The sequence below is a fragment of the Mesocricetus auratus genome, unplaced genomic scaffold, assembly GCF_017639785.1.
Source record: "Mesocricetus auratus isolate SY011 unplaced genomic scaffold, BCM_Maur_2.0 Super-Scaffold_100008, whole genome shotgun sequence".
NCBI classification, from domain to species: domain Eukaryota; kingdom Metazoa; phylum Chordata; class Mammalia; order Rodentia; family Cricetidae; genus Mesocricetus; species Mesocricetus auratus.
Window position 1 is genome coordinate 47,645,393 of NW_024429192.1, and position 12,822 is coordinate 47,658,214.

The 12,822-nt window shown below is 43.1% G+C and overlaps 1 protein-coding gene across 2 annotated transcripts in view; it reads right to left on the reverse strand.

The window, feature by feature from the left end:
- Positions 1-3,584: 3,584 nt before the first annotated feature.
- The window catches only part of Usf3 (upstream transcription factor family member 3), a 47,170-nt gene continuing 37,932 nt past the window's right edge, over positions 3,585-12,822 (reverse strand). For both annotated transcript variants that reach the window (XM_040750792.1, XM_040750793.1), the window contains one exon: positions 3,585-11,387. In XM_040750792.1, the coding sequence (XP_040606726.1) occupies positions 4,966-11,387 (6,422 nt within the window). In that variant the 3' untranslated portion in view covers positions 3,585-4,965. The remainder of the gene's footprint in view (positions 11,388-12,822) is intronic.

Below are 12,822 nucleotides of genomic sequence, written 5' to 3' on the forward strand. Positions count from 1 at the left end.
GCCTACAGTAAGCATCACAACCAGTGAATCTATAAATAATTTGTGAAAGTAATCATGTTCTCAATTTTCAACCTTTTAAAAAAACCAAAACGAACACACATACACACACACACACACGCACACACACATACACACTCACACACGCACTCATGCGCGCACACACACATGTACACACACGCGCGCGCGCACACACACACACACACACACACACACACACCCTGCTGAAAGTGGAAGAATTTCCCTTCCCTTCACAGTAACACAACTGCAGCATCTTAAGCAACACTGTCTGGTCCCTTCTTGGAAGATAACAATTTAACACCCCAAAAATTTACCACTATCATCAAGCCCTTTACCTAGTGACTTTACAGATGAAAATGACTTTAAGACTTCAGGAGCAGGAGAGCAGAGAGGTCTCAGACAAGATTAAATGGGTCAAATTCTAATTTCCTATCACATACTGCATGTACAGCTATACACATAACTGGGCCAAAAAAGTTAAAGATCATCTGTTCTTTAAAAATGTGCTACATTACAGGAGAGGTCTTGTTTATGTCTCATGATATTGAATGACAGGCTGTGTATTCCCCCAATGACTTGCAGTGCATGCCTGCCATGCTCAACCAAGGTTGACTTATGTTTGTGATGCACCTGACGACATATGTGTATCCCCCATTACCAGGAAGAGTTTATGCAAATGTGGAAATGAGGATGTGGAAGGACTGCCTGCCACACAGGCTCTGGGTTTCCGGGTTCAGCTACACAAGTCGATAGTTACTTTGTCAATGACGGCTCAGAGGTGGTAAGGCAAGAGTGAGAAGCAACATCTGTACTTGTCATCTAGGAGGTGTTTGGTTACACGGCACTCGCCAGGCCTGTAGCTCCTTTGCTGCAACACAGGACTGGCTGGGTGATACGTTCTGGGATCTGGTCTCTGGGTCAGAGGCACAGTTTCAGGTAGAGTGCAGTGCCAGGGCAGAGGCATGGGGTCAGAACCAGAACTCTGAGCCCAAGGTCCTCAGTGTGTCCTCCCAGACAGCACGGACTGCCTCCATCTGAGCGTGGTGGGCCCCACGGGGCTACTAAGAACAGTTTAGATTTTACTATCGTAGAATTCAACATAGCACAAACAGAATGCAGAGTCCAGTTAAGCAAAAACAAATAAACAAGCAAACAAACAATCAAACAAACAACACAAACAAACAAACAAAACCCTTGCTTTTTGGTAGAACTTTGGGGAAGGAAAACAAAATGCTAACATTCAGTCAAAAAGGCATCTCTAGAAGAAATTAATTTGCATATACACATCACAAAACAACCACTCAGAGATGAAGTCCATACTGGTTTCTCCGGTCATTGGCTAATGGTTGCCCTGCAGCTGTAACAGCCAAAGGCACGCTTCTTCCAGCCAGTCAGCACCTAGAGACAGACTTGCAGTGCCTTTTGGGCATCCAAGGATATGGACTCAAGGCTATTCTCTTTCGGTACCACCTTTAACCTTCCCTCCCAACACAAGGAATGCGGTCATTCTCACATACTGAAATCTCTTAACCAACTTCAAACTAATAGCATTTTGAGGAGTTGTTGCCCTTTAAAAAAGAGGCATAGGGGTTGACAATAGGTAAAACCTGGGACCACACATGATCTAATAGAGAGGGTAGGTCCAATCACATTCAACACAGAGGCATAACTATCTCATGGACATGGCTAGGCTGCCTGCCACCTGTGTGATGTGGGACAGCCATTCCACACCTATGTGAAGGAAAGAGGAAACCAGGAAGAAGCCTAGGCAACAGTCTCAACGCTTTCCTCACATCTTCAGTGTTTCCATTAAAATGTATTTCTACTTTTTTTTTTAGTATAAATTTTAGCCTCTCCATGAGATGGCTGGTGTTTGAAGGCAAGAGCAAAGCAAAAGAAGTCTCCCTAAGGCAGGCCGTGGTGGCGCACGCCTTTAATCCCAGCACTCAGGAGGCAGAGGCAGGAGGATCTCTGTGAGTTCGAGGCCAGGCTGGACCGACAGCCTCCAAAACAATACAGAGAAACCTTGTCTCGTAAAAACCAAAAAAAAAAAAAAAAAAAAAAAAAAAAAGAAAAAGAAAAAGAAAAAAGAAGTCTCCCTAAAACATTAACACAAAGGCTGATGGAAGAAGCTAACCTCCATTGCAGCTCAGCAGCTCAGCATAGTCCTGATCACGGTCTGGGAGCTGCTGCAGATGCCCCCACCTCCCTGAACTCACACCACCACTGCTGTGGAATCCTGCCCTCCACTCAGACAGTGAGTGACTGCTGGCACCTCAGAGAGGCTCTGATAAAAACAAAGACATAACTCCTGAAGAGATACATGACTTATAAGAACCCAGTGTCTATTAAAAACATAAAAATGGATTAATCTGATCTATGGTTGACATATTTAACAAACTCACTGAAGACGTTTACACAGAGGAATCTAAAATTTCCACTTCATTAGAACTTACTGTGGGATGTTGAGAGGGACAGAGCATGTTCAGGGATTCTATATGATCAAGAGTTAGAACAAAGCGAGTTAATCGACGATTCTCACTTAGGAAGCCGGCATTAGTTTCTGTATTTCCAGAAACTACAAAGTCACCTGTGGAGATGTTTTACAAAGTCACATTACAAGGTTAGAACAACATGAAACTTAGGAACAAAGTGGAATGCATTTTCTGCCATTACTTCACCTAAAGTTTTATCTAGGTATTACCAGAAACCATTTGGTTCTTCTCCAAATCATGTAGCTTTAATTATTAACACTGATAAGTACCCAGACTTTTAAACCAAGTAGGAGCACAGTGCAAATCTTTTCTCATCTGAATCCATGTATGAAATGATCTCTAACACACATGTGAGTTATGTCTTTTAATTAGAGAGCCATGTGAGCAGGAGCCCAATTATTTGCAGACCTTTATATCTCTCTCCAGATGGTCACAAAAGGCTGAGAGTCAGACAACCTGACAGCACTGTGCTCTCAGTAATTCTCATTGCATTACTGACAATGCAAGACTATCTCAGGACAGAGCTGCATGGCAGGCATCCCATTCAGTCTTTAACAGAATGTAGCAACAACTGAAAGCTAAGAGTTTAAATGGTTTTAAAAAATCACTACATATAATTTTTTTCTCAGTTTTAAGTTCTCAAGATTTAATGCATACTTTAAAATTCATTACTAATTCAGTGGTGTTAAAAACCACCCACTGCTAGAACCATTTCCTCCTACTGGGTTGCCTTGTCCAACCTTGATTTAGGGTTTCTGTCTAGTTTTATTGTAACTTGTTATGTCATGTTTAATAGACATCCCTGAGAGGTCTGAAATGGAGAAGTGGATCTGGAGGACTAGAGAGGTGGGGGAGGGGAGCTGGGACGACTGGAGGAGGGAAACTGGTTGGGATGTTATGTATGAGAGAAGAATAAAAAAATTTTTTTGTTTTCCTATACTTTAGACCAGGGGTTCTCAACCTGTGGGTCACAAGCACCTAAGACCATCAAAAAACACAGATACTTACAATTCATAACAGGAGCAAAATTAAAGCTATGAAGTAGCAAGGAAAATAATTTTACATTGGGAGTCACAACAACAGGAGGAAGTGTATTAAGGGTGAAAGGATTAGGAAGGTTGGGAACCAACCACTGCTCTGGAGCAAGACTCCATTTCCCACTGCAGATGGCAGAACTACTGTCTTTTCCAATCTGTTCATTCTTAATGAGACAAGATTATATCTTTCATCATGTACAATATGATATATATATATATATATGATATACATCTTCAATAGTAAGGACCAGTCTACACTTGAAACCCATTTTCACATACACTCTCACTCATGAACACAGATATACATAGAGAATGTATTTTTGTGAAGCACCATTTCATACCTACAAGAAAAATAATGAATTAATTTTCTTATTATAATTGTTATGAAGAATAATAATGCAATTTACAATGTAATATTTAATATAAATAATCAGTAAATGAAAATACTGAGACAGCTTAAAACTATTCAGAAGTATCTGAAAAAGCTCAAATGTGTTTTCTAAACACAATATTTACTGAGCATTTCTAATATTTAAGTGACTGTAAATTAATTTATTTCAAGACCAAATAAATAGAATGAAGAGACAATAACTACATCAAGTCAACTGTAAGCACTAGCCACTAACTGACCCTAGGAAAAGCCACAGTAAAACTGCTGATATTCTTTGGCCTAACGCAAAACCCAAGTACTAAGTGGAAAGCATTTCTGTATTTTGTCTTAGCTTTGTATTTTTAAGGCTAACTGTCTCAGGAAGACTTTTGCTTTACATGATCTTGGCACATTAAAGGATTATGTGGCTCTCTACTCTGAAGAACAAGACATGATATTTAGGTAGTTTATTAAAAAGTATAATTAAGAAAGAAGTCTCTGTAAGAAAGCTTCATATATTTTCTATCTCCTTGATTTTACTTATGGGAATTTAATCCATTATCAATTTATCCCTTGCCATGGTTCAGAATTGTTAGATGTTGACATCAACCTAGTGATGAATCATATTTTTTCAAGTTGCTTTTACTTTTGGATTTATAACCCAACCATCTCAACTACTTATTTTACAATTTATCAACAATTATGTTTAAAATCTCAGCTCCTTTCTACCATCCAGCATGTGCCAAGATCTCTTCAACTTCTTGTTCATTAGTACTTAGGGAATAAAAAATTATATATCAAATTTGGAAAGGTAAATCACTTAGATGATTAAAGAAAGCACATCATTCAGAAATGAAAGGTGATTGTTCTGACAATCCCAGTGTATGCATTCTCTCTGACAGGACTTCCTTATAATCAGAAGTTAATTGAAAAATGGTTATCCAAAACAAAGACACATACCCACACAAGCTCTCTCAATGCGCATGTGCATATACAAGAACAGTTGTTGCTTCAATCCAAACCTTTACATTTAGTTTCTCTGGATTTAAACAGCTGAGCTGCAGTCATGACCTAAGATATGGCTTATGTTGTGAGCAGGTCTGTTTGAGGACTGCTTGGAGGAGTCAGAAGCAGAGGAGTTTGCTATGGTGAGCAAAGGTGACATTGCTGAGCCATCAGGAAGAGCCGTTGCTATTTCCGGAAACAATGATGTCATATTAAAATTGGACAGGTGAGAGTTGGCCATGTGCATTGGCGGCATTTCAGGGAGAAGAGGAAAGCTTGGCTGCGCAAAGCCAACGGGTCTGGGAGGAGATAAAATGGATCCAAATCGGTTGTTTAAACTTCCACTGTTTACTTTCTCTGTGCTAGGATTGGAGAACATTTGATTAGAAAAATAAGGGATTGAAATGTCGTTGGACAGGGTAGGATGAGCAGGAGAGTAGGGGGGGTAGAAGGAGGGTAGAGTGTTTTGGGGATCTACTGGGATGAGAGCGGGAGTTCGTGTAGCACTAGGCTGGGTAACCTGTGGAATGAAGGAAGTATTTGCATTTATTGGTGGATTCATGCCACCCTCGGGAATAAAGGGGAAACCAAAATTTTGTGACAGCGTATGCTGGTCAGGACCTGAATTGTCATTAGGTACTTGTGGACTATCAGGCATGAAACGGACAATACTCCCTCTCTTCTCTGTGGCAGGTTGCTGACGTCCAAGAATCATGCTACCACCAGCAGAGAGAGGAAGATGAGGAAGACTTGGATCAAAGACATTACTGTGTCTTTGATTTCCAGAACGATTTCTTTCAGGTTGGCGGATTTTGGAACCAGTGCTGTCTTGCAGGGGATGTCTTGACCTCTGGGCAACTGAAGAGTTAGCCTGACGTACAGGAGGCCCTTGGTCAGCATTCCCATGAGACACAGATGGATGTGGTAAAGTTGGCCTTGCTACCCCATGTATGTTGGATGTGACAGGAGGGTTCATGTGGCTCTTGGTCCCATGACTGTCAGTAATCCTCATGGGATTGGATTTCTGGACAGAAACATTGGGACTTGTGTTTCGACCTTGAATATCTCCTGAGGAAGAGGAACTTGAAAAAGGAATATTCAAAGTGCTGTTCCTGGTATTAATTGTACCTAAAGACATGTCACAACTCTCCCTATTCTGACTTTCATTCTCTCTTCTAATATGAACACTTTCACGAGCTGGGGGACAATTATATTCAATTGTTGAAGATGGACCACATTGTGTATTCCTTGGATGTTCTGAGAGTGACCTTTGGCTCCCAATGACCTGATCACCAAGGTGAGGAGCAAGTAAACTCTGCATGAAACTCTGGTGACATGTATTCTCATTGTCCCTTGGTGGGACAGCATTTCCTGTTGGGATGCTCTGAACTGGTGGATAAGGTAATCTCTTTTGTCGGTCGATAGGTGGTGGGCCAGTGTTTTGACTAATTCGAAAAGCCTGGGACTGCATACTTCTCAGTGATGGCACAGGGTTACCTATCTCATTATTTCTTGAAGATTGTACTTCAAAATTATTCTGGGGCTGTTGGCTGGCTCCAGCTGGTTTGAATGTCTGACAATCAGGAAGGGGGACGGTATGGTCCATTCGACCCTGCATATTATGCAGCGTCAAATTTTTATTCCTGGGAACATCGAGATAACTTCTCATTTCAAGCTGCTCTGAAACCCTCGAACCCTGAATTGACATGCCCATTCTCTGCTCTGACGTAGAAGATGACTTTCCAATGAGAGCCTCAGCAGAGTAACTTGACACTCGGTTTCTCTCTGGCCTGTGCGGAGTACAGGTCATGTCTGAAGACCTAGTTACAATACTGGGTTGGGACACCATTTGCTGCTCTAAGCCTCTTGATGGCAAAAGCCTCTGCATTGGGTTATGCCCAGATACGTGGTCAGAAGAAACTGCGGAACCTTGCTGTCTGCTTCCAACATCCTGTTGCTGATGCAGAATATCTTGATTGAGATGGTTCTGGGCATGGCTATGGTGGCCCCGGCTAGTTGAAGGGTTTTCACAGCTCTTCTCTGGCTGGGAATTTGCAAAGTGTTGCTGCATCTGTTGCTGTATCTGTTGATGGTGAGGATGTGGCTGACTACTCTTGGGTCTTGACTGATCAGTCCCGTGGTGTTTTGGTTGTAAGGACAGCTGAGAGGCAGGAGTGCCCTGAACAAGATTCCTCTTCTTCTGCATCTGAACTTCCTGTTGTAGAGTTCTCTGTTGGTGCACAATATGGGGCTGGGAGTGGACAGCACTGTCTGCATGAGGCACATGATGCTGCAGCTGATACAAGTGATGCCTCTCTCTTAACTGCCCGGCTTGCTGCTGTTGCTGCTTGATGTAGAGATGGTTGGTATGAAGGTGAGATACCCCTTGACTTGGTACATGCTGCTGTAGGGCCTGCAGATGCTGACTTGCCTGGGTTTGCTGCTGTTGCTCAGCCACTGGAGGCTGAGAACTACACTGAACTTCTGCCTGCCTCAATGCAGGCGCCGCAAAGTTGTTACCAGGTGGGAATAGCCGTGTAAGGCTGTCTCCATGTGCTGGGTTGCTAGCAGGTACCACTGAGTTTGAAGAGTTGGTGGGGATCTGACTCGCCATCATTTGAGTTTGATCAGGAATGCTGTCTGGGGTCCGGCTCATCAGGGGCATACTTTCCAGCCTGAGAGGGGCTGGCTGACAATGTTTTTGGCGTTTGGCTGAAGACAGTAAAAGATCATCTTGTACGGTGCGCTTTGCAGAGTCTTTACGGCTTTCGTGACTAGGCTTTGAAAGGGGTTCTTGAATCTGTGGATTTGTTAAGGTGCTAGTCATGCTATTCAGCTGTTCCTGGGAATATTCTGTCATCAGAGGTGGCACAGGAGGCTGACTGCCATAAGAACTGGATGCAACAGTCATACTAACTGTTACAGGAATAGATGTTTGTTCGGAAGTCTGAGATAACCCTGTGCAGCTGACCAGAGGATGGTTGATGGTGCTCTGATGAATAAGATTATTCACACTTAAACTGGTAAGACTTGGCGGCTGAGAGGCCGACACCTGTAAAGAGGCATTTGATGTTTTAATTCCCAGAGAACAGCTTGGCTTTTCTAGAGGCCTATCGACTGTGACTTCTACTGAGTCCTGAGAGTTAAATTCATTTGGTGTTGCATCTGCCTGTCCTGCACATGGTTCCTTATGGAGTTGTGGTTTAAAAGGTTGTTCTCCCTCTAAAGAGGTTTCAGAAGGCTTGGAAGTAACCTCCTTCATCTCAGACTGTGTGCCAACCCTTCCCTTGTCAATGTTCTCCTGGTCCAAAATAGCTCTTGCTGCCAGGGCTACAATATCAGTTTGTTCTGCAAAGGTACAGCTGTCACACGTGTTAGTTGTACTACTGGTCACATCTTCTCGAGCTGTTTCAGGAAGCATGGATGCAACCGAGAAACTACGACTACTGCCAGAGCTGGTCGACATAGGAGAGTCAGCCTGCCTGCTGGTAAGCAAAGCACCATTCATAACCTCTTGATCAGGGAGGCAGGAGTGGTGCTGTGGTGGGTCTCTGTCACCATTCATCAGTAACAGTTCCTGCTTGGAATGCAAGTCAACGTTAGAATCACCTATTTTAGAATTTTCGGGAGAAAAATCAGCGTGATCCATTTGGACAGAAAGAGATGATTTCTGAAGGTCTTTTTCTTTAGTAAGAGCAGACAGCAACATAGTTAGACCTTGCCCCTTTAAAGGCCCTGCTGTCTGCATGGTGTCCAGGGAATTTTGCTGAACTGGGCAAGGTTCTGCCACAAGTTCTACCTCAGAAACACAGTCAGTACTTGAAGTGCTTGTAGTAGATGACACACCAGAGACCTGAGAAACCAAAATCTGGGATTCAATAGGAGATGGAATCAACACATTGGTCGAAGGACAGGATTTTGTAGCATTGGACAATGCTACAGTAGTTGGCGGTGTACCCTGAGATGTCTCTTGCAAGGTGGGAGTAGAATCTTTGGATTTTGCAGGGGCCACTGCAAATTGTTCATTTGTTTCAGATTCTTGGGAGGATGAGCTACAGTCTTCTACTGACTTAGACTTGGACACAGATTCAGGGATTACTGATTCAGAATTCAGAATGTCCAAAGAATGTGAAGCAGAAATACTAACACTCTTTGCCTGGGACACAGCAACAGATGGAGGACCAACAGGGAGGCTGTCCAGCTGTCCATCATTACATGACAGCTCTGCTGAGCTGTCTGTTCTGGGGCCATCTAGCTTGTCAGCATCTCTGACTGAATTCAGGGGACATGTTGGCTTGTTAGCTGCTAAGTGTTTCTTGGCACCTGGCTTCTTGTTCAGTCTTTTTGATTTCACAGTAGGGGGCAAACAAGTGATGGTGTTTGTTGAGGAAGCTGTTGCAAGACTGTAAGTACTGGGTAGTGTGGCTGAATTATCTGCTGTCATGGTAGGTGCTACAGTTGTTAGTGAAGTACAGTTAGCTGAGCTGGTTTGACTATTTGCAGAAGTCTGAGGATTAGCAGACTGGCTAATAGACAATTGCACACAACTTTGCCCAGCCATCTGTGATATGCTCTGATTGAGGCTGGCCAAAGCCCCAAATGTGTTCAGGGCAACATTGGTATTTGGATCTTCGCTGGTGGTGGGTTGAATAATTTGCATAGGAGTTTGATTTGTAGTTCCTGATGAAGACATGACAGGCTGCAATGCAAAGAGCTGTCCATTTAAAGAAATGGTTTGAGGCTGCTGTTGGTTTGACATGGTAACAGAAAAAGTTTGGGTTGAATTAGACGTGGATAAAGATGAAGGTCTTGGTAATATGTGGACAAGATGCTTTCCTCCAAATGTCTGTGGGGCTGGCACACTTTGCACTGAATTATGAGACCCTATTATAGCACTGGCTCCATTGACAGGAAGTCGAACAGGACCAGGATGGGGAGCAGAGAGAAGTGGCAAAGGATTCTGATTGGCTGCCTGTATGATGACAATCTGTTGACCTACTGTTTGGTTGGGAACATCTGCCCTCAGCATTGCTGGGCATGGGGTTGTACTGGGTGGCTGAAGAATAATAACATTTTGGTTACCTGGAGCTGCAGTAACAGCTGACCCAACAGGCTGAGCCATCTGAATCACTTGCATCGCTGAATTCAAGGGAAGGATATTTTTTGGAGGCTGAGATTTAACTTGTGACTGGGCAACTGGTGGCTGCATAGGCAAGGGTGGACACGAAGGCAAAGTTACCACTACTTGCTCAACTGGCTGCCCATCTGCTGGAAGAGAATTACTTAAGGTGATGCCTGCAGACACATGCTTGTGGTGGCTTGCGGTAGGGCTGGTACCAGACTCAGTTAATACTGGAGACACAGCAGAAGATGGTGTCTGGCTTAAAGGCTGAATAGTGTTTCCAGCCAGGTGCAAAGTAGTCCATGTTGTCTGTGTGTTTCCAGCTGAAGAGATTCGGGTAAGGCTGTTGATGTTTTTCAAATCTGAAGCACTAACACTTGAAGAAGGCAAAGAACATGAAAGGGTCCAACCGTTGTCTAAAGGCTTTGCAGAAAGACTGCTCACTGGGAGCGTGGTCTTCGCTACTCCGGTGTGAGCAGGTGCCACCCCTGTCGTGGCAGTTGTTGAGTCTGCTGTCTTGCTAATGCTTACTGGAGAAGAATCACTGGTAGACCTGGGAGGCTCGGAGCATACTGTGGTGGTAACTGACACAACAATGGTGCTCTGCAAGTCTCCATTGGAGCCTTGCACACCCGGGCCAGTTTTGGTTTCATGACGCTCCTTAGAGGCCGGTGCTGAGCTGCTGGAGGAGACGCTTGTGGCGCACTCAACTGCTTTCTTTGATTTAGGGCTCTCTTGCCCATTGCTATTTTCTGAAGCGTTTTGATCAATTAGGCATGTGTGCAAGGAACGATGCTGTTGAGGGTCAGGGCCAACTGAAACGGTGATCAGTGAGCCACCAGTGGCACCAAGCACACTCGGTTGGCTTTCGGAAGTAGAAAGTTCAAGAATATTTTGAGCAGAAATGGCAGTGGGAAGACAAAGGGGAACAGGCTGGTTGGCAGCCAGTGCAGACACTGTAGTCTGATGCCATGGTTTGTTTTCAGAAGGATAAACTCCAGAAACAGACACAGGAGTCACAAGCTTGCAGGTCCTCTGCACTGGCACCACATTGGCGGTTTGCTTTTGCAAGCTGTGACCAACATTAAAGGTTATTCCCTGAACAGCTGTCCCCTGGCTGTTTCCCCCAGGCTGGCTCCCATTGGAATAAACAATGATGTTTTTTTGGACCTGGTCACTTGGAATAACGACCGACACCTTTGAGTTTTTCAGATTTCCTTTCCAGTGGATTGTGGGGTCATCATATAAGCATATGTCATTTGCTTTCAATAATTCAATATATCGGCCATTTTCTTTTTGGATTTCTTCTAGTTGTTTGCGTAGCTTTTTAATTTCTTCAGCTAAAATATTAGAATTGAAGATGTAAAAATACTGGTGAACGCCAATGATTATAAAAACAATATAACATAAAGATATATGTTCTAAGCCACTGAATTCCAATCTAGTCTTCAAATGCCTCAGCAGAGCCATGAGCTCTCTGTCAGTATAAGGTTTTCTTCTAAGAGTGACACCCAAGTATCCTTACTATTCCTTTAAAACTAATATAACTTTAAAGGCCAACCCCTGAAAACTCCTATGTTATACCATTCCCTATCCAAACTTTCCAGTAACATAGTTAACAGATAAAAAGGGGAAGACAGACTGATTCCTGGCAACATGCTTTTGATAAGCTAATGGCTCTTTGCTCAGGGCTGCAAGTTTAGGGTTACCACAAGTGACAGGCCTCTTAAACTGTATGATACAGAATTCGAAGGGGTAGTCCTTAGTACTTGAGCTGAACAGGCTTTGGCTCAAATTCATCAGCTTATGGGATACTGTTCAAAGCAGCCTGACATAGTACCTCAAGGGTGACCAGGATGTATTATCTAGATATACTCATAGCTACCCATGGAGGACACTTATTTTATTATCAAGGTTGATTGGTGTAATTAATTCTGCTAATGTCCCAACTGATTGACAAAACCAGGTTAAAACTATGCTAGACACTACCATCCCTTTTGGAAAATAGCTTTGGAATTGGACCTCTGAATTTTCAGAGTTGAAATGAATTGTACCTATTATAATCTTAGTAGCAATTATATCAGTCTTTTTTTCCATTTTTGTTTACAGTCACTCCATCCTGAGATGGTCCTTCAGTAATCTTAACTTCATATTGCTCAAAGTCAGCAAGAACAGAAACCTTAAGTTCTTCTATACCTTCTGAAGCCCAAAGTAGCCAGACTAACTAGATGTCCAACTCCTAAATGACTTTAGGGTCTCATCTCTTGAGGAGGTAATATGAAGTAAGTAGGCAGTTATTAGCAGGCTTGGGGCTTATTGGGATGAGCCTCTCCCTCATAATCAGCAGCTTTTAAGTCAAGGACCAGAACTGTAGGTAGGGCTCTGGTTACTGGCTAAAGAAATAAGATGTAAGGCATATCTCTAGTTCTCTGTGAAGATATGACATTCTGAACTGACTGGAAGGTCATTACTATATTATAATATTGCATATAGTCACGTTATATACTCTATTACTGTGTGTGTGTGTGTGTGTTAGGAATCTATTAAAATGGGTTTGTTAATCTCCTGGACAGGAGTGTGCTCTAAAGGAAAAGCTGTCTCTTCTATAGACTGTATTATAAGGCCTGCCTGAAACACAAGTCGACACAGTGGTCTCTCTGACACTGTCCTTGAGAAGGTACTGTCTGTCCTCTATTGTGCATTAAATGAAATAAACTACTTTCTACCAAAAGCACAACAACAAAAAACACAGGGGCCAGGAGTGGATAGAAAATA